The 21,545-nt window shown below is 41.8% G+C and overlaps 2 protein-coding genes across 7 annotated transcripts in view; one reads left to right on the forward strand and one right to left on the reverse strand.

Annotated features, from left to right (window-relative positions):
* LOC107219720 (proteasome subunit alpha type-5) overlaps nt 1-21,545 on the reverse strand; it is a 39,800-nt gene that overhangs the window by 10,885 nt on the left and 7,370 nt on the right. The window lies entirely within an intron of this gene.
* The window catches only part of LOC107219719 (protein Wnt-2), a 70,503-nt gene continuing 51,068 nt past the window's right edge, over nt 2,111-21,545 (forward strand). The window contains exons 1-3 of one of the 6 annotated variants that reach the window (XM_046746764.1): nt 12,342-12,518; nt 12,675-13,069; nt 15,924-16,362. In XM_046746764.1, the coding sequence (XP_046602720.1) occupies nt 16,286-16,362 (77 nt within the window). In that variant the 5' untranslated portion in view covers nt 12,342-12,518; nt 12,675-13,069; nt 15,924-16,285. The other 5 variants (XM_046746765.1, XM_046746762.1, XM_046746763.1 and 2 more) reach the window with 5 other exon arrangements.

A 21,545-nucleotide genomic window follows, 5' to 3' on the forward strand; every position in this document is an offset into this window, starting at 1 on the left:
TTGATTTTTTTTTTTCAAATCTTTGATCGCATCGTATTATTTCGACGATTTCTTTTCTATTCGAAAAAAACGATACATTATTTCACGTTATTTATTCAATATTTGAAGACTTACAAAGCGGAGATCAATAAACCTTGGTTCGTGTTCGGTTGAAAGTGGAATTATGTAGAGAAAATTAATAACCTACGTAAAAGAAAAGGAAAAACAAAAGAATTTCAAACTGGCAAATTAAAACAACGGTGAAATTTTTATTGGAATACGATCTTTTTTTTTAAATCGATTTCTACCGATGTTTTAGCAAAGTTAAAGTTCTGTTGAATATTTTCTTTCGGAACAGAATTCATCTACCCAAAATTTGAATATCATTTGACATTAATCATTTTATTCTCCATCTTCGTATTAAATATTTCTTTTATTGTTAGTATATATAAGATCATCTCTACTGACTCATTCCATACGATCAGCGGAACTAATCGATGAACATATTCGATCGTGCAATATAAATAAACAGTTATTAATTAGTATCTGATTACGAAACGTCAAATAAATTGAGAATACCGCTAATTACTCGAGGTATTATACACATGTAATAATGTTCTGCCATCATCTTCCGCAATAACTCAGCCACCGCAGATATTATACTTAAAAAAAAAATCACATCTCTTCCCGTCCCTAATGCGATCCCACCCACGCCTATTTATACAGTATATCCCTATATCCTACGCGCGTGTCAAATTTATGTACCAAAACTAATCCGGCGGATCAAAACAGGCCGGTTATAAAAAGTAAAACATCTCTCTCGACGTATGAATTTTTAAATTCCAATCACGCGATTTTTCCTGCATTTTTTCATTCCGTAACTGCTCGATTTTTCCGAAATTCGAGATCTTCTCGGTTTATTCTACTCGTGTAATCACGGTTCTCGGTTGATCCAAAGTGTGGACGAAGAGTATATACCGCAGAGTGGTGTAATATGGGCTTTATCTTTACGATCCCAAAGTTCTGGTGGGGAGAGCGCATGCGTTGAGTTTATGCCCAGAAACAGCAGGAGTTCTTATCAGAGCTCTCAGTAGCTCTACCTGCATCAATTATAATACATTAATATTCGGGATGCGTGGATACAGCTTCCTTCGTCTTCATCTTCATCTCCTGCTTCTTCGCTTTATTCCAAATAATAATCGGGTATAAAAGCTTTTCTCGTGAACTTGGATTTCGTATTTATAACTAATCACGACGTATCACGAAATTTTTAGGCAATTAAAAATTTTCGGTAATCCTCCCAGAGTGCAGCGTGTCTTCACGAGCAATTACTTCGATCGTGTATATACCATATATACGTATACATACGCTCGTCGCATGACTTTGATTAATAAATTTTTTTTCCAAGACTAGAAAGTAAACGAGACTCCGTAAGTTGCGTTTCTATATCTCCACATATTGTAATATATTATACGCTTGATAAGAAACTTTATACCTGTGCATCTCTCATATTCTCGCATCAGTTTCGTATGCCTACCACTAATTTACACTCGAAAATAATATACAGAAATATTTATGAACGAAGGGAAATTTCGTGGTTGATAAATTGTCGTCGTTGAGCTGATCGCAAGGAAACGCGTGTTGCACATTTTCTTTATCGACCGTTTTCCTGTCGCCGTTTTTATTTTCGAGTTTTCGAATTTTGCGATTCAGAAACGAAGCTCTCGAGTACCGTACGCGCAGGTTTCCCACCCGCAATCAGTTCACCGTAGTCATTGAGAGGATTAAAATCCTATTAGGGCCAACAGTATCCATTTTTTATCACCGAAATATCTTTCGTATCGTATTATAGATATATTTGTGCTCATCTATCTACACTTGGATTTATTACTTGTACTCGGATATATTTAAGCCTTGCCCAACTTGATTTGAACGAACCACGAACCGATTAGATTGTCCAGAATTAAAATCTTTGAGTGCAGAGATTTGACTGATTTTAAACCGAATTCAAACGAAAATAGAAATTTTTCTCCCCACTTCTTAGCCTAAATCAAATGGTTTTACGTACGTACAAGAAATTTATAAAATGTCGAATAAATCGTGAATGGTAAAAATATGATGCGCGGGACTGTGAATGGTGATTAAAAAATTGCAAAGTGCGTTGATTCGGAAATTTGAAGAATAATGTAATATCATCGTTCGAACATCCGATCGGAGCATGCTGGAACTACGAAGTCTACTTTTTCGGTAAGTAATTTTCTATAACAAATAAACTATTGCCTCAATTGTCATCCCCTGAATTTGGTTCTCTATATTATAACATTTCCAACAAAATTTGGTACACACATCCCTCTTTATTTTCTCACCACCTCTTCCATCCGAGGATTTCCAGAGAGGTTGGAAATTGATACCAGACTCACGAAGCGAACACGTATTTAAAAAAACCGAAAGTCAATCAGCGGATTAAGTGCAAAGATAGATGAAATCCGGTGGCTTAAGTCAAGCTTTTGTCGGGACAGACAATAGAGTCTAATATTCAAAACATTAACGAGATTATATAACTTATTCATACACAGTGAGATTTTCTCCCCTATAATTTTCTAAGCTCTTCCATAGACGTAGCCTTTACACTTCACTCCGGATTCTACCGCAGAGCGTTAACGTATAACGCAGCTTGTGTAAAGTAGACGCGTTCTCCGAACCTCGACCTCGACCTCAACCTCAAACCCGAGAATCTCGGCTGGTCCGACGATGAGAGCCGTCTTTCTCCTCCGAAACCCCGAGCGTGTGTAGCGCCGATGCCGAACTACACCCGAAGCCAACTAATCCTAATCAAAAACTAACCACGCCCAATTTATCCGACAATTTATGTATGCCTCTTCGATTAGGTAGAGTGTAGGGGTGTACACGCGGCTGCTCAGGCATGTCCGTACGATTCTGCTCATTACCAGCCCGGGATTTTTAGCGTTATAACGAATTTACCATTATTATATTTTACACCAGATATGATTTATCGCGTACGTATGTTTGTTGTAAGAAAAATCTTTAACGAGCCTCGAATCGATAGCCCCGGGGAATCTGGAATGCCTGGAGAAAATATTTATATACGTATAACAATATTCGATTTAAATCGCGCATCGTTATGGGTGTAAGTTCAATATTACACGTACATCCTCGAGACGTACAAACAAGCCGCTTACGTATTTTTTTATTACTGAAATCACGTGGTACGGTGGGTAATAAAATTATACCGATTCTACGACTGTCCACGTCTCGCGTTATACGGGAATAATATTAATTGACCGATGTGAAAAATCCATTACCACCGATTAGCCACGCGTCGATTGGCGCAGCTGTCGCCGATTGACGTCCTGAATTATATCCACAATCCCATAAAGCGCGTCAGCTCGCAGGAATTATACGGATATTCCCTAAATCGTGCAGCACACAAACACACAAACACACACACACACACACGCGCGCGCGCATACGACTGACACACCTTTACAAAGAGTATTCTCATAAGCTTAACTCATTTTTGTCTCTCGCCTCTTCTACTCTTTTCCCTCTCTGATCTCTCGCTGGTGGAATAATTCAGTTGAATTGAATTCTCAAAAACACGTTTGTCAGCTGTGTGTGTATACCGAGCATAGGTACCCGATAATTCTCAAGTTATATTAGGATATCACGCTGCAGGGCGTGTTGGTCCTAAATTGCAGCTTGTAAAAATGTCCGTGCTCAGAGGGGGGCATAACGTTTTTATGACAGTAATGGTCCGCGCCTCAAGGATTAGACGGTGTATTTTTGGTTTACTTTTTGCCCTGCCACCACCCCGTTCGACTCGCGAATAAGCGCGACTTTCTCTCTTTCAGAAATTTCACGCTCACGCGTGTCCACGATTCTCTTTGAATTATTTCACCGTACGTTCCAAACGCTCTTTTGTCCCACTTCGAAAACTTTACATCCTTAAAACTTGGCTTATTCCCCGTCATATTCGTCCGCCTATCACCCCCTCCCTCTCTCCTATCAATGGTACCCTCTAATTATCCGGAGACCGCAGCACTTTAAGAACGTCCTACCTTCCAAAGACTCCCAAGGTTATCTCGCCCTGCGGCCTGACCACGGATTTCGAAGAGGTAACGTATGTACCTTTTCTCCTCGTCTTGAAACCTTCCTTCCTTTCTTCCTCCCCTCCTTGAAGGGCAGAGCCAAAAGACGATTGTTTTTCGATTCGTCGGCCGCAGAAAATCTCTTCTTTCACACGGCAATGTACCGCCTTGGACTCTATGGCCGCATCCGTTTTGCAGAACGTTCGGAAGGTCCTTGAGATTTAAAGTTGCAGGTTCACTTTTGGAGAAAAAAGCCCCTGGGACTTTTTGCCTTCATCTTTTCTCAAACACCGCACAAAGTGCCTGATAAATTCTCTTTTTCTTGGATAATTCATCGACTCTTGCGCGCGTTGCACACTTGCAGTCATCAGCCAGACGGTGTTGAAATGTCGCGACCTTACGGCAGTAACGGTCCTTCAAATGCCACGATGGCGTTTCACGCTTGAGACGAACTTTCAACCTCCGACGACGGCATCGATGACAAAGATTACGCGCGCCATTCGTTGTCAAAAGAGAAGAAGACCAAAGTTTTTCTTTCCTCTTTGGACAGCATCGTTGCTACTCTGGCAGGCGCGACTGACTAAGATCGACGATCGAATGAAAATTATTGTAAAAACGAGGAAAACATTCCCCAACATTTAGCGTAGGTACCAACATCGATAAAAGGATTTATAAACGCGGTGTAACTCAGATCTAGGTAAGGATAAAATAGCTCAGGCTGCACGGGATTCACGTATCGGGTATGGATGAAAAAAGATAACTATGCGAGAAGAAAAGGAAAAATACACGTCGATCGGTTTATAGATAAGCCCAATTAAATCGACGGGGTAAACGCGAGTCGAGGGAGCTGAGCTGCTGTGGCGGCGATAATCACTTGGTCGCATATTACGTACTACGTAGCGCAGGTAGGTACGACACGTTTCTCAGTCGCGAGTGTATCCTTAAGTTTTGTCATTTCATTTTCATATTAGGTTTAAAAGGTATCTAATTAATTTGATTAATACTAGAAAGCTCTCGAGGTTGGCCGAAGCCCATCGTATAGCTGCGGTATGATTTAAACCGAAAAGAGGGAACCACTCGCCGGCTCACTTGAATACGAAAGAAGTCAAGAGACGGCCGGAATATATCGGAACTTATAGGCCTAAGGCCCACATCTGACATCGGCATGTGTACACATACTCGTGCCTTGTGTAGACATATCTGTATCCTGTTCCGTAGCCTTACCTTCGTACTCCCGGAGCCTCGAAACTCCGAGGATCATGTACGTAAAAAGAAGCTCGTCGGCCGTTTTCTCTCACCGTAATTTCACCTCGTTATTCCGCTGTATCGAATGGGACGAATCAGGCCGGTAACTTCATCTGCACTCCGCACTTCGATACGGAATTCATTCGAGATCACAGGCAAAGCACCGTTGCGTCTAATGTTATACGATAAAAGCTGGGTCAATTGTCCGAACAGTCGAAACTCAGGAATGAAATTTATTCGGAATCTGCAAGGTTAAGATTGAAACTTTATGGAGGTTTGACTTCACCATTCCGAAATGCTCACTATTCGAATTTTTTGAATCTTCGTTCCTGACGATACGCGACATGTTCGTCAAACTGAATTATGATTATTTAGAGTTTTGATCAGCACCTGTGAATTTGAATCGAATGATTACAGCTGATATGAATATCTCCCGCTCAGGGTAAAAGTAAAACCCGTCCAATTTTTCAGCATCATCAACTTAAACGTGGTTCCGAAAACGATTTAAAACCGTACTATGATTGAAGTGTCCTGGACTGATGGCTCGATTTTCACCGAATGGTAAATTTATCATCGTAATGAGAAACTGAATTCCTGATAACACCGAATAAATCGATCGTTCGCGCTGCGCTTCTCAGGACTCGAAGCAGTAAGGGTGAAAAGGTGGTTACGCCCCTTTTTCAAGTTGGGTTTTCTCCCAGGCGTGGATAATGGGTTCTTATTATTCAAAAGTTCCCGCACGTCCGTCGAGAAAAAGCATTTTTCAAGCAACCCTCCGATGTCCAACGCCGTTTTTCTTCTCTCATATATATATACATATTTTTTTTACACCCATGCTTTTCCTCACTCACGAATCCTTCCGAAAGTTCGGTCTGCGCGCCGAGTTGATCAGAGAATATCGACAGACCGTTTGTAAGATTCGTGACGGAATTGTGTATTAATTGTGATAAATGTACCGACTTCGAGTGAAGGGCTGAGTTTATACTTTGACAAATGTGACGAGGATGGATCCAGTCAGATTGTAAACAATTTTTAAAAAGAAGATAAAAATGAATCGCTCCGAGGTTTCAACGCGTAAAGAACGAATCAGTGATTCGATCGGAGTCCAGGCCTTAAAAGATGCACTGCACACCTTTTTCCACAGGTTGGAATTTGGAGGGAGCGGTGATTTGATTGAAAATTTTATTTCGAGAGTGAATCAGCGGAAAGATATAACGCGAGATAATTCCAAAATAAAACGGATGACGTTATATAAAATCGATCTCCCCGATGTGATATTCGGCCGGACGTCGAGATGAACGCGCGTCAAGTAAACCCCATAAAATTCTAATCGACAGTCTTTGGAACGGCTCCCGGACGGCTGGCTTTGTAATTAAATTAACCGCGAGAAAAATAATTGTTTATAGACGATAAAGTCTTCGGATAGCTGAGCTCTCGATCCGGGGGGAATCCGAGAGCGTCTCTTCCGAATGCAGCTGAGCGTAATGGACCCGGGGAGATAACGAACCGGAGGGATAAATCGATGAAGCAGGTTCGGGAATCCGCACCGAGATTAGAAGTACAGCTTAATGGCCATTTCTTTCAGGCTGATTCCCCATCGCCACCTCCTCAAACTTGGCTATCTCTTATATATCCCGACACACATTCCTCCGCCTTTCGTTTAATTCTTTTTCAGCTCAGCTCAAGTCCACTGTATAATACCTCGCTACTAACACGCTGTTTACCGTCTCGCATGCGGGCCGAGAGCCCCCTCCACTAATTATTCCTCCCACTCGAACAGTAATTATCTTACATGTATAAACGCCTCTTCCGATGCACGAGGGGGAAAGAAAGGAAAAAAATAAAGAACGACCAGAAATCCTCGGAGTATATAAGTTGTCATAATCACTCGGGCCTCACGTTGATAACAACGAGGTTTTACTGCCCAAGGGGCAAACCAGTTTAGAACCTGTGTAACCTTTCTAAATCGCATTTTAGTCTGAACAACGAAATCCGCGAAAGTTATCGAATTCTTAAATTTTTTTTACTCCTTCAAAACTTAACGTCATGCTAACAGGAACTGTTAAAGGTCCGATTTTAAAATTTTTTCCATTTCACCCGCGAATTTTGGTTACATTTCTTTAAAGTTCAATGAATTGAAAATTTTCTTTCCGACTTTACGTATTAAAAGTTCAAAGTTCAACACCTTAAAGAATTTTCGTCGTATGAATGAAATCGTGTTAAAAATCAGGAGACGAATAAATGATCAAGTGAATAAAGTCATAGATTCAAGTTCAGGTAGGACACGTCATGAAAGAATGTAATAGCTTGCACGTAAATTAATTTCCGAAAATTTTGGATTCTCTTTGGTAAAGATCGTTTAACATCGCGACTGTTTTTCTTTTCCCTCGCGTCTATGTATTTTTTTAAGTTTTTTTTTTTTTTTTTTAACCACCTTTGATTTGATTTTTTCGTTGTTATTCTTATTGTTCATCTAACGGCACCCAGTCGGCGCCCCTTTTATTCCTCTTCTCATCGCTTCGTACATTCCCTCCGCAACGGTGCAGCTTGACGAACGCCTCGACGAAGACCTTTTTTTTTTTTTTTTTTTATTTCATTCTTATTCTTTCGTTCTGCCAATATTGTTATTATACATGTTTTTATTGGCGGCTTATATTTCACAGGCAGATGTCTGTCCCGCATAATGCATTTTACAAGGGCTGCCCTGTTACAGGACTCATATGCCATTGTTGCGTCACGACATAAAAGATTGGGGTAGGTTCGGCTTTCGATAACGACTGGGAATCGTAAGGGCGGTTTTTGCGACTGCTCGAAAACGATGAAAAAACGCGACGTTGAAGGGTGTGAATAAATTTTCAAGCGATAAATCCTAGTTGGAAAAAATAAATATACAATTATACATGTACTCACTGGAAGTTGAAATTTGTACTTCTTTGTACGTGAAAAACCTGACCGTTTCACCCTAAAAAAATTCGTCAACCAATGTAAAATAGCTCTGTGTTCATTCGATCCGAGACTCGTTCGCGGACTTACACCCATAGGGTTCTAAGCCTCTGTCTAATACACACGGCGAGAAGTTTATTAGGTATATAGTACGGCTGTGAAAGGAGCTGGGATTTCGAGATAGAGAGACGGCTTATTTAAGGGCGCCGAGGGTCGGCTGCTTTTAAGAGGGTCCAATTGTATTTGAATTTAAAATTCGTTACTGGGTCAAGGTAGCTGTTACCACCTCCTGATCCTCGGGCAAAAAAAATTCCCCCTTTTTAGATTTTTGACATACAGGCTGGAGTGTACCTGCAGCGTCCACGTTTTCTAAACATCCCCTGAATGTCGTGTTATATTAATTCTGGGTAACTTCTTTCAGGTTACATAATTACCGTCCAAGAGTGCGAATTCAATCTTATTTTTCAAAGCAACCGATTAATACAATGAAAATGAAATTTTCTTATCAAATACATAACTTGCCATCAACTTCCGGAGCAAAAAGAAAAAGAGAAATGTTCGTCAGGTATATTTTTCAACATCCTTATTTAGATTAACCTGTGTTTGATATTCAAGAGTGTAACCTTTCCCTCTCTCTCTCTAACACAGACATGCTTTCGCTTCCGCGCAGATTTATTCCCGACATTCGGCGAAGTTTATAAGTTTATTTAAAAAACAGTGCAGTGAACGCTGCTGAGTTTGTTTTCAAAATTTTTAATCCAGAAGTATTTACTGTTTCCCTAGCTGCCTCAATTACTCCTGTGAAATAACCATGATATTAGCGAGAAATGATTGTTTTTACTGCCTTCTTTCCCCCTGCATCTGTCTCAACAAATCTTGCTAGTTCGTATCATCGTTTCACGGATGTTTCACATAAATTACTGGCAACATAGGTTATTATACACAGTTGGACGAGGACGGTTAATCCGGCCCTTACAAGCTTCGAAGAATTTTTATTCCGTCTAATTCCTATTTGTTTTTATTACACGAAGTACGTACCTACCCTGATTGCAAAGCGCAGTTAAACGCAACGGTACATATTTTTGTAATTAAGGACCGTAAACCTTGAGCTGTAATCGGACGTCATATAAACAATGAAAGCGCATAAAACTGTAATAACGCCCATCTGCCCCCCCCCCCCCCCCCCCCCCCTCATGACGCGTAAAGAGAAGCGCAGCGTGCGTGTGTAAGGGCATAAAGAAAAAATACAGCCAATGGCAGCGGACGCGAGGTGATCGCATCCCGAAAATCGGGAACGCATTATTACACGTCTAGTCGTAAAAATCTTTACAATCTTCCCCGGAGGATTCGAAGATGGAAGGAAATGAAAAGAAAAAACCAGAGAAATTAGGGAAACAAACAAACACCGGGATAGCGAAAATGAATATTCAAAACTGAACTCTGACAGGTTGATATATAGACATTGTATACGTATATTACATGTATTTATACACAGGCTGTGTGGTCGTAAAATATAGTCCACAATGGTTTTACAATGTTTGTTAACTACAAGAGCCGTGTTCAGGTTATTACGCAATATCCTCTCCTGTCCCTCCATTATAGATACCCATTGTTCCTAAAGTTCAAAATACGCGTTATCCCTCCTCGTCATTATATTACAGTACGGTACGAACCCGCTCGTTACCAGCTGCGTCGTTTTTATACACACCCAGCCACGCGAACAATACGGAAACACGTATCGCGTACGTATACATTTTTCGAATTAATACGGATGTAGAAAGTAGCGTTATATCCGTATATATCCCACATGTCCTGCTGGACGCGTGGAAGTGCAGGGCGGACGCGGACCGTTGTTGTCAATTTTAAACTCGACGCTGCATTACCGAGAGCCGGGTGCTGTGCGCACCGAGACACAATTCCTGTTGTTTGTTCAAGTCATCGCAATCAAATCATACAGGGCTTTACATCGCGGCTGATGCACGACGTCCCATGTTAGCGGTGGTCCGCAAGTTCGAATAAAAGAGCGCGTGACGTTCAACGAAAGATTAACGAACGAGTCGAACTCGGGGTGCTACGAAGGTTGAGATTTTGAAAAAGCTTTGGTAATGTTTCCGAAAACGAGAAAAAGAACGTAAAAGCGGTGAAACTTGAGAGCGATTGATTCTTATTCAATAAATTTCACTTGGCTCTGGTTCTTGGGAAACAGTCGAGAAAGGAATTGATTTTTTAACAGGGTGAAAAGCGGGTAAATTTCTTAGGCGTCATTTAATTAAATTCCAGATTTTGTGATCACCCTGAAACTGACGACTGCAGCGTCACGGAAGGATGTAAAAAAAAAATGTCGGTCCGTTAATACGTCCGTGTAGATGATAAATAAAAGATTTTACGCTACTTGTTCGAATTGCCCACGCGCGCCACGAATGTTAATCGGCTGCACAATGCACGACAACCAGAGAGCGTAGAGTGAAAACATGATGTGCATCATTCAGACACCCTGGATATTATATTATAATATCGCGTTGATAAAGTTTTCACGGAGTTTAACACGCGGATAGCATATGCACGCGTAAATATATGCACGCTATATAATATAATACCACGTATAAAGCACACACGAAGTCGGTATATAATGATATCGCACGCGTTTGCGCACGTCGCGCATTCACGCGATGCAGCCATCATCCTGGAGTGCGGTGGTGATGCAGGGACCGCATGGCGTTTTACCAACCCTCGTCGCCCGCTCCGCAGGCCAAAACATATGGAAGGTAATTACGTGTTATTAAATAGGCGCCCCTGCTACCCTCCTTCGCTCGCAACGCGAGTGGTCACGAAGTGAGATGACACGGCGAAGTCGACGCAGGTATTCCTGTGACTTACGGGTACGTCAGGGCTTTCCTCTTTTTTCAATAATCGTTTCGCGGAATAAAGTACCGGCGATTGAAATTGTAGGCGTATGCGGTTGCCGTACACCCTGTTGCGGCATCGATTTTTCATGCGACAATTGCGATTGCGTGCCATTCGGTTTCCGGCGAGAAGCCAGAGGGAGGGAAACCGCGTTGTTTTCTTTTGTTGCATTTCTTGGAATTCGGCGATAAGGTCGTTTGTCCGTTATCGGAGCACGCTGCAATTAAAGTTATTGTACTTTGTGGGAAATCTTGTCGATTCGTAACCCTTGTTTATTTTTGTTTTAATCAGACCCGACTTATGTATATACGTATAACGTACATCGGTATCGTTTTAAAGTTCCATAATCAAGCTTACGTATTATAGAAAAATCTCCTCTTAAAATAACGTATTGACATACGTTGAAGAAGCTTTGATATACCGCAAACTTAAAATGGCCGCCATCGACGCACGCTTCGGATTTTATTTCGACTATAAAATCATTTCAATCACTGTCCGTTCGTCAAACACCGTATAAGGTGAAACAGCCTGATGGCAAGAGTAGTTTATTCGTAATTTGACCTCCGATACAAGCTCAGAAAATGAGAATTCAGCCTGCAATAAAATTTCCCCGTGTAGGTACGTTCTTCGGTGAACTTGAATTCTCACACGACAAACCAAGCCTGTTTCATTCAGCACTCAAAGTTCCGGTAGCGCAGTTCACATCTTCCCTAAGGCATCTACACACCTGAAGCGACTTGATTTTCGACGTCGCGACGCCGGATCTCGGATTTCAACCCGAACCGTCGCGACGTCGTTTCGTCGTCGTCGGTTTCCTGCAGGTAGGTATATAATAAAGGAAACGACGAAACGAACGTACGATCTGAGGGTATTGGAGACAAAAAACAGAGAGAGAGAGGGAGAGAGAGAGAGAGAGAGAGAGTGAGGGAGAGGGACACGGGCGGTCGGAACGGAACGGAACGGAACGACGAAGCGAGAAGCGCGTGGTTGTGTGTACAGATATAGTATAGCTATAAGTATATACCTGCAATGCGTACAGGTGGGCATGGCATGGGTTAGTTTGTAGCGAGCAAGCAATATCGGTGTATAGAGGCGAAGCGGCGAGTCCGTGGACGAGACCTGATCCCAAAGCCAGGAGCCAGTCCATCGTGGGACCTGTGCACGACCGAACGTCGCCCCGTACATCTTGTCCGCGCGTTCGTGTCTCCATGTGATCCGCGGCTCGATCGAACCTCCGACAAGCGAGACCCGCCGCTGGAATCGGCGAGAAGATTCGCCTTTCCGCAATTTCACCGAAACCGAGGAATCGGGATAATCGATAATACGAGATAAACAATTGTAACCAGAAATACGACCGATTCGATCATTGGCGAAAACCGCAACGGGCACCTAGAATTAACCCGGAAGGGTTGACGTTTCTTGCAAAGATATTAGTAAACGATCCTGCAATTACGGTTCGTTTTAATTTTTTGTTTATTTTTGTTTTTTGCGCAGGAAAATCTTACGGCTTCGATCCATGTACGAAAATTTGACAGTGATCCTGACAGAGTCGGAGGTGTGGATCGAGAGGATGACGATCGGATCCGGAATATGATCGAACGCGTCGCTTGTAGTTTTGCCGGTTAAAACGACGTCGGTGGTGTCGCGGTTAATAGTAATTGTACAACGTTGTAAATTGTGTGCGTGTTGAGAAATGTAACGGATGTAATCGAAGATACGGAGGAGATGTTACGATATGGGTTTTTATACGTGCGCGCAGGATATGGAAGATGAGGATTCTTTTTCTAACGTGTACATACGTAATAGTGTAATTATAATATCAAAACTCGAGATCGCAGTTTGTCCCCGCTATTCATTGTTGTACACAACGTTGGCAAATATTTGTACAGGTATACCAACTATATACATTTGTACAACTTTGTTGATTTAACCATATTCGCGGAGTTTAAAATTTAGTATTTATACACACAGACCGACGAGTTCATCGGTCCATTCCAGTGTGCAAACATGCCGTCGGTATTTTATAATAAGACACAATTTGAGCGTTGGCAAAGTTTGCGCTCCGCGTATTTCGAATAAACCGCGCGCGCGTCAAAATATGGTACAAAACATGTACGCCGTAACGGTGCATCGATAATTACAATTTCCTGTACAATGTCAAAATCTTTTTAGCATCCCCCCGCAATATCATCAATCCGCGTACAAATAATTCCCGTGTTTGCGCATGTCGATTTTATAAACTTTCGAGTGCAGCCGATTCATGTCGCGTATCGAGTATAATTTATAATCTGCACCTGCCTGTGTTTCTTGTATTCAACTTGTGCGGATTAGTTTACATAATCTGGTTGATTGCGGTGCTCCGTTTGCTAATTGGATCACCTTCCGGCTCCTCGACAAATATAAATCAGTTACTTTGCGTATTGCTAGATACAAAGCGCGGTATGCTTAGATACCCATTAGTTGAGATAACGATTACGGTATGTAATATACCAAACGATTGCACAGACTTTCTATAACGTTGAACTGCACTGAGATTTCTTCTTTTTTTCTACCCATAGTTTGCTTAGTCGCGAGATTATTCCAGGAAATCGACACATTCGTTTTCCTAGATTTTCATCATGGCGAAGTTGGTAACGTTATTATAACGAATTATGATGGGGAAAAAGCCTTATTTCGCTACTTTGGAATTGTTTGAAATTCAGTAAACTGTAATAAAACAAGACGTACTCATATTTGGAAATCTTAGTTCCTTCAGTCATCGTAAAACTAAGACAATAGTGAACTTTTTCCCAATGTTTCGTTACGATAACGTTGCGAACTTCACGATCGTAGATTTTCGCAAGTTTCTCCTCAGAAATTTGAAAATTGACGCAATGTCAAACAAACCCTGAGAACGATATACATGAATTCAAAACTCCCTCAGTTATTCTCCTCATTCAATATTAATATGTGCCAATCATTGCCCATCAGTTTTCATTAATTTTCAACTATGTCCGACCAAATTCTCGCGAATGCAAGGCAATCACCACTGATTTCCAACTTCCAACGATTGTGATTCGAACCGTGGAATAACTATTTCCCAGAGTAAACATACCGCAGATAGAAGTCACGGTTGAAAAATTTCCATCCACAGGTGAACCGTGTACCTCAATTAAGTGAGGCGATAAAACGCACTAATTTACCTCCCGTCGATTTCTTATCAGAGTAGGTCCATGGAATCCCAAGTTACGCGCTGATCGCTTTCCGTAGATTCTTTCAATCCTGATTTTCTCCCCGCAGGAATCGCGTTATACGCGCCTGTATTCCTTGTCCCAATAATTCGAGCGCCTAACGGTAAAATTGACGAGGCGTTTCTCTCCGTCTTTTTGATTTCATCTCTTGGTTTCCCATTTTTTTCATATCGTCGCGCATCGCGCTTTATTCAACAGTTTAAAATCCCATTGTCAGTACATCGGTGATGCTAATCTCATGTCTCGGCTCCCACGGGGAATGAATTCGCACCTACGCTCAACTCCGCGATACCGCGATAGTCCCTAAGGAGCGATCCGATTGGCCGATATCATCCGGACTCCACGACCAATCCGGTTTCACACGCGGCATACTGTAGATATATAATATATATGTATATATATGTATAACTATTCGATCTCCCTGCAGTTCTTGCACACTTACCGTACCGTAACTATACTGCAGCTACCGCGTATATCCTTGAATGAACGTACATACACATCCATCGAATTAACCATACGGGGAAATTTTATAAAAATTTGTCAACTTGTAGAGACACTTCGATACCGCAAACGAATCGTCTGAATTGAACCTCATCTCTGACTATCGCCGATGCAAAAAAAAAAAAAAAAAAAAAAAAAAAAAAAAAAAAAAAAAATAAAAAAATAGAAATAATCTGAAGTTTAGTCACGCGTTTGTTACACCTAATTATATTATAAATATATTCTCAGAGTTATTTCAGGCATGAGTCATTTCACTCGATGGTTCGCACGAGTTTCTTCTCTCATTCTTTCCCATTTCTTTCTTTCTGTGATCATAGACGATTCCGTGTAGGTATACTGTGTACGTTTATACATATAGTTATACATATAAAGTGTGTAATTTTTACGGGTCTTTACGAGGGTCAAACAATCGTTTAAATATTTGATATTTGAATTCGGACATTATTTTGAAATAAAATCTTGCGCGTATACTAAGCAGTTGTAACGAAATATTATACTTATATAGCGGGATGAAATAAGTTTCGTATTTTTATCGTCGACAATATGACTCGGTTGAATTTCTACAAGTTTGATTACGTGCGGCCTGATTCGTATTAACATGCGAGAAAATTCGCGTCACAGATTTTTGCGGTAGATACGAAAAACTACGCGGCCACTGTCTATTCCGCATGTATATGGGTATGATATACGGGCAAACTAGATGTCTGTTGTAATCTGACTCATTTGGGTACATCCGCCTCTCTATACCTTCGGCTAAAAACTTCTCTCGACTCTCCCCTCGTCCTGCACAGATGTATACATACACGTGTATATGTATATGGATAGGTGTATATGTGTATAAATTCAGGTATAACTCCGTACTAACTGCACTTCGAGCCTGACCATACACCAGACCCTACGCGACTTTATCGAACGGGAGATTCCTTCCGAATGTAATATTTATTTTTATATTATTTTTTTTTTGTCACTTTTAAACTTTACAAATAACACAATTTCTTTTTACTCTTGAAAGTCGTGAGAAAAGATGAAGCAGTGAAAAAGTGAATCACAGTGAAGATACACAGATTTTTGGATCAAGTGCGGAAAAATTCTCGGTGTGATTTTTTGCGTATTTTATATTATAATTATAATGAGAAGTACGAGACTTGGTTATAAAATTATCGACAAGTAATCGCACGAACAGTGAAGTGTGTAACAATTCGAAAGTTCGCTGTCAATTTGCAGCGTGTGTCGTTTCGGAGTGCTGGATATATCTTTTTGGTCCTTGTGTAAATGTTATAAATAAGATTGTGCTGGAGAAAGTGGGAGTGAAGGACGCGCGTAATTGAGAACGAAATCGATTAATGAAGTAATTTTAATATTATAATGTGAGAGATGCGTCGTGGCGAAGTCGCGGTAATCGCGATAGCCCTTTTGGTTCTCGGGCAAGTCCCGGGTCCTCGTCAAGTCAGGTGAGAGATAAATCTTCTTTAATTAACCTTCGTTAGTTGTAATTTCAACGATCTATATATCCGACGTACAGTCCGAACAGAAATTTCTCTCTATCTCTGAACAGAGACTCCGGAACTGCGACTGGAAGTCAATCAAATCGAATCCGATTGAAACAATATCGCTTTTACGCGGCGGCGGCATATTTTAAGCCTATGTGAATTTCAATTAACAGACAGACATATTACTAACTATTTTATGTAAATCACACGATTTCGTTTGCTTCTCAGCACAAAATACATGTAGCAATCATTCTTTATCAATTAATTAAAAGTCCGTTTTTTCTAAAATATAAGTTACCGGCAAGTGAACCTTCGTTATAGTTAAAATTCTCAGTTTCGAATCTTTTATTCGTAGTACTTGAAGAGGGATTCTTTTGTTGTAATTGAAACCGATCACTGGTTGAGTATAACTCGGTAAAACTTGATCCTCTCATTCCAATTGTAGAATAAATTCTTCGCCCAGACTGTACGCCTGATAGAACCTCAAAGGTCGGAGATTGCTCAGGCAAAATTCGGCTCTAACCCTTCACCCCCAACCCCAAAGGCGCATTAACGCCGGTGTATCCCTTTTAATTTGATCACTCAATTACCCCCGAGTCGCGGCTCGCCGGCTCTCTAAGCTGCTTCCGTAGTAATAATTGGGCTTAATTAGACACTTCGGGATGCCGAATCGGCTCGAACCGCGAACTCCGATCCCTCTCTCTAAGTATGTCCGTGCCAGTTTGTCAGTGTGCGTGTGGCTCGCTACTGACATCTTAATTTCTGGCTAATGACCGAGGACCGCTAGACGATCGAGTGTAAGGTATCGCCATTGACGAGTGTCGATAATCGCCTCTCAATTTATTCTTCGGAGTGCGTGATTCCCTCCGGTTCATCCTCTTCGAACGAGGTGTCCGTATTTTTTGCCGGATGACAGAAACGCCATCTTTCTTTTGCCAGAGACCGGATCGCTTTGGCTCGAGTTGTCATCGCCGTTGTTCACCTGAACGACAAGTCATCCGGATGACAAAAGTCACCACTCCGCTGAATCTCTTGTATATTTATGAACCTGTACACTCGCTTTGTAGAGAGTGAGAGAGAGGAACGGAAAGGATAGGAAAGGAAAGGAAAGGAAAGGAAAGGTATATAGTGTATTCTCCACCGCTCAGACTAATGGTAAATATATCACAAGAACGAACAAGCCCGCTGCGTGTGCCCACGATATTTCTTTTTTTCGTTGTAATCGCTCGTTTCACCTCTGGAAATATGATGGAAAATTGGACACTGCGTGACAGCGGATTAAAATCGAATATACGTCTTTGGCGAAGATGTGAGAAATCGTTTTCCCTATATCGGATCAATTTTCTTCGTTACCGCAGATCTGCACTTTGAGAAATTCAAGATTCTTCTTCGATCGTTCGAAGATATAACTCTAAATAAAATAATTCGAAGTACCGAATGCTCGAGAATCGATCAGCACTTTAAAACCGGTGTCTGAAAAATTTTCGACTTAAAGCCTAAAGATTAATTATATCTCACATTCCGAGTGTTCGATTATCAACAACTTGCCGTTTAGAACCTTTGGTAATCTCATAACTGACGAAAGAAGGTTAATTTTTTTTTTTTTCTTCAACACGCTACACGCGTTACTTTGGTTTATTTCTTAAAAAAAAGTGAGAGTTTCTCGAACCTGTACACGTATCCTCTGACGAGAATGAAGTGACCGAAAAAACGCAACTCACAGCTGAGAGGTTGAGGGGAAAAACGAATAAGGCGGCGGAGGGCCTTAAACTCGATAGTAGATTGCCTTAGTAATGGGTATTGTCTCGGGCGTTATCGGCAGTGAGAGATTCATCTCTGGGGTCAAGACGTTTCACTCTCCCCGAGGCGTCGCGGCGTCGTGGCGTATACATATATCGGTACGGATATACCTTGTATACCCGCAGTGAACGCGTGTCCGAGCCTCGTCACACCGAGTCAAAATCAAATGTCGATCCTTATTAGTCAGCTCCTCTTGGAAGGCTCCACACCCTTCGTTCCGCATTATCGGCCGCGTAAACGTCACGGAATACCCTGCAGTTTCCGTGAAAAAATATTGCTAAAGTTTCTCTCTGTAATTCTTTTTCATCGGTTTCGTTTTGTTCATCTCTCAACATGTTTTTCCAAATTGCTGCCAGGATTTATTCTAGTTGAGAAATAATTCACGAGGAAGTTCGTAAGTCGCGGGTTCGAATCTTGCATATAAAAACAACTGTCGCATAACTCGTATCAAACATTTGTTTCATTCTTGTGCAAAAACTTCGCACTGTCTGAATTCGTGTATCGTTAAACAACGTGCACTTGAAATCTTGAATTACTAATGACATCGTATGGAGAATAAATAATATGCCTGAGTGTTATACCTGTACATATCTGTGAAAAGATGTCAACTATTCGCCTCGGTCATTGTCTCGGATAAAAAACGCACGCGGTCTATTCAACCGTGGTTTGATTAAGGACATTGTGATCGAGAACACTTGCCTTCTCACTTTATACGGTACAAAGGTCTCTGGCAACGAAATTATCCGGTGCCCGACTTTTCTTATATATCTATACGCAGAGCCATGTCGGTCCGTGACAACTCGTTACAAAGATAAACTACATTGCGATAACGAATTAATTGGTATGAGACGTCGTTTCAGTCCGACCTTGGAATTTGTACTCGCGGCGAATGAAACTTCAAGATAGGATCATTTACATGTCTCTGCAGCAGAGAGGGATGCACGAAATTCATGAAAATTCAATCGTGTTAATGATTTTTAATTGTTTTAATTACATCGAAGCGAAAGCGTTTCCAAATCACAAAAAATTCTTCAGGCACAAAACTTTACTGCTTGACGCATTGAATATTATCTACCGCGACGAACGATTATAACAGGAAAAATTTCTTCGCCTCGACGTTCTTTCCAAATTTTGTGACGCCTGCAGGGTTGCGATGAGGTCAAAATTGAGACAAGGAGAGATTAAAGCGTGCGACTGACTAGGTGGTCTTCGTAGTTTGACGGAGTCGTGAGCGAAGCGGTGAAGTTAGGATTGAATATTAATACGGCGGCGAAGCGAATTACCACGTCAAAACAAATTGCCTGCAAATTGACTTAGCGTTGCATCGCCGGCTACTATACGGCCATTTTACTGCTTTGATAATGACTGACTCGGCCCGCCTGCAGAGAATATTCATCGTATTTCACTTAACGATATCCGCACCGGTATAATGGACCGGTTAGTATGAAAACGGAGAATCGATAACCGGGATACGGAGCATAAAATATAGGAATATAGCTGCGTTTCCGAGATTCAGATACACTTGGGCGAAAGAATTGGCCCACACCGACCTTCCGTCCTGCGCATTACGACATCATATATATATAGCATCGTTGGGTAATAATTACGGTACCAAGGTAAGTGAGGCTGCAGCTATGCGGCGTATAAAATTTCTGTTAAAATCAAGAAATTAGAAAGAAGATATCCGAAGGTGGAGCCGAGACGCGGAGGAATATCGATGGGCGCGACGTGAGGGACGAGACGCGATCCAATTACCCACGCTTAAATATATTCCGGGGCTTTAAATCCATCCTCGAAATGTAGCCGTGGTCCATCCGAATTCTCTTCCCATGGATATCGGTATCGACTTGGAACCCTCGCTTCTCTCCCTCTTCCTCTCTGCCTCTCTATCGATCTTCGATTCGGGCCCATCGGTTATCACCGCGTCGCAACTCACCGTCCCTGATCCCCGATCCGTGATCCATGATCTGTCTGTTGGCGGTAATGCGCGCGTACGCATACGAGAGGGACACGAGACACTAGATCTGATTTCACACCTTCGGGCAAAAAGAAACCCGCTTCATTCTTTGACTCTTTGAAGCGTACGTTTTTCCTTGCAGCCAAATTCCTTGAAAATCGATATTATATGGGTTCTCGAAAAATGGGGTCATATCTGAGAAATTTTCAAAATCCAAAAGCTATATGTTAGTCCAATTTTGCGCACCGGCAACTTTGAATTTCTTGGAAGAAATTTCTGAGATTCTTTAAAACAACTTGTCGCACACTCGTCTCGATAATACTCCGTATCTAAATTACTTGCACCAGTTGTGTTTTGAGGATGAATTTTGACCTCGAGGTATAACTGTCACGGAAGATCGCATCGGCCTTCGAAACCGAATGAGAGATCTTAGGAAGCCAGGGACGCGTCGATTAATGAAGTTTTCCGAGTACGAACAGTGCTGGGTCTAATGGGTAAAAAATTACACGTATTAATCTAAATTACGATTTTCTCCTCTCGCGCCCTGTCGGAGGTCGAGAAGGTCCGTACAGTCCAGAGACTGTCAGATTACAGGCGAGCGGAAGCCTCATCCATCACGGTGCCTCTCGAGCGACGCGAGCACAGAGAATGCGATCTTTCAAAACGTTTCAGAGTCTCTCGCACCTCCGCAGTTCGAGCCGCGGGCCTCTTTTCGAGTCCTGTTGCTGCGAGGCGTCGCAGTGTCACTTGAATGCTCTTCACACGGCGACCGAGACGTCGTACAAATCGTTGTCGGAAAAGAAATTTCTCCGGTATTATTGTCGGTCCCTGTGCACGTAATGGGGGAATTTTGCTCCGGAAAAGACGGCGTCTCTCGCTTCTCAGAGGAGAGACAAAACCTGCGCTCCGAAACGATCGAGAAGCCTCAAAGGCAAGGACCGACTTCACGGTCGTCACCAGCGAGCTTTCGTGTAATGAGCGTCGAAGCGATTCGTCGGAAAGACTAATTTCACCCGGGTATAGATCATTTCGGGCACCTTCGCTCGGCTTACGACAGTCTTCTGCATCAACTCATCGACGAATATTGACTCTGACACTTACGCCGCGTGAAATCTCCTCGCTAAATTCAATCTCAACGGTATGAAATAAACTGGTGTCGGACCTCCCGCTGCGCTCGGCAGTACTACCGATCATCGCGGTTCGTATACCTTGGCGTATTTATATTACGACCATAAAAATGAGCCACCCTGCTTAACCAGCGTATCGGCTACCGCGGATAATCAACCGCGAAATGAAGATGTTAACGATTGATTTCAAAGATTCGACCCTGACTATATATATATATATCATTATAATATCTATGTACTCGTTTTGTAGTATTACTCAA

The sequence above is a fragment of the Neodiprion lecontei genome, chromosome 1, assembly GCF_021901455.1.
Source record: "Neodiprion lecontei isolate iyNeoLeco1 chromosome 1, iyNeoLeco1.1, whole genome shotgun sequence".
In the NCBI taxonomy this organism is placed as follows: Eukaryota; Metazoa; Arthropoda; class Insecta; order Hymenoptera; family Diprionidae; genus Neodiprion; species Neodiprion lecontei.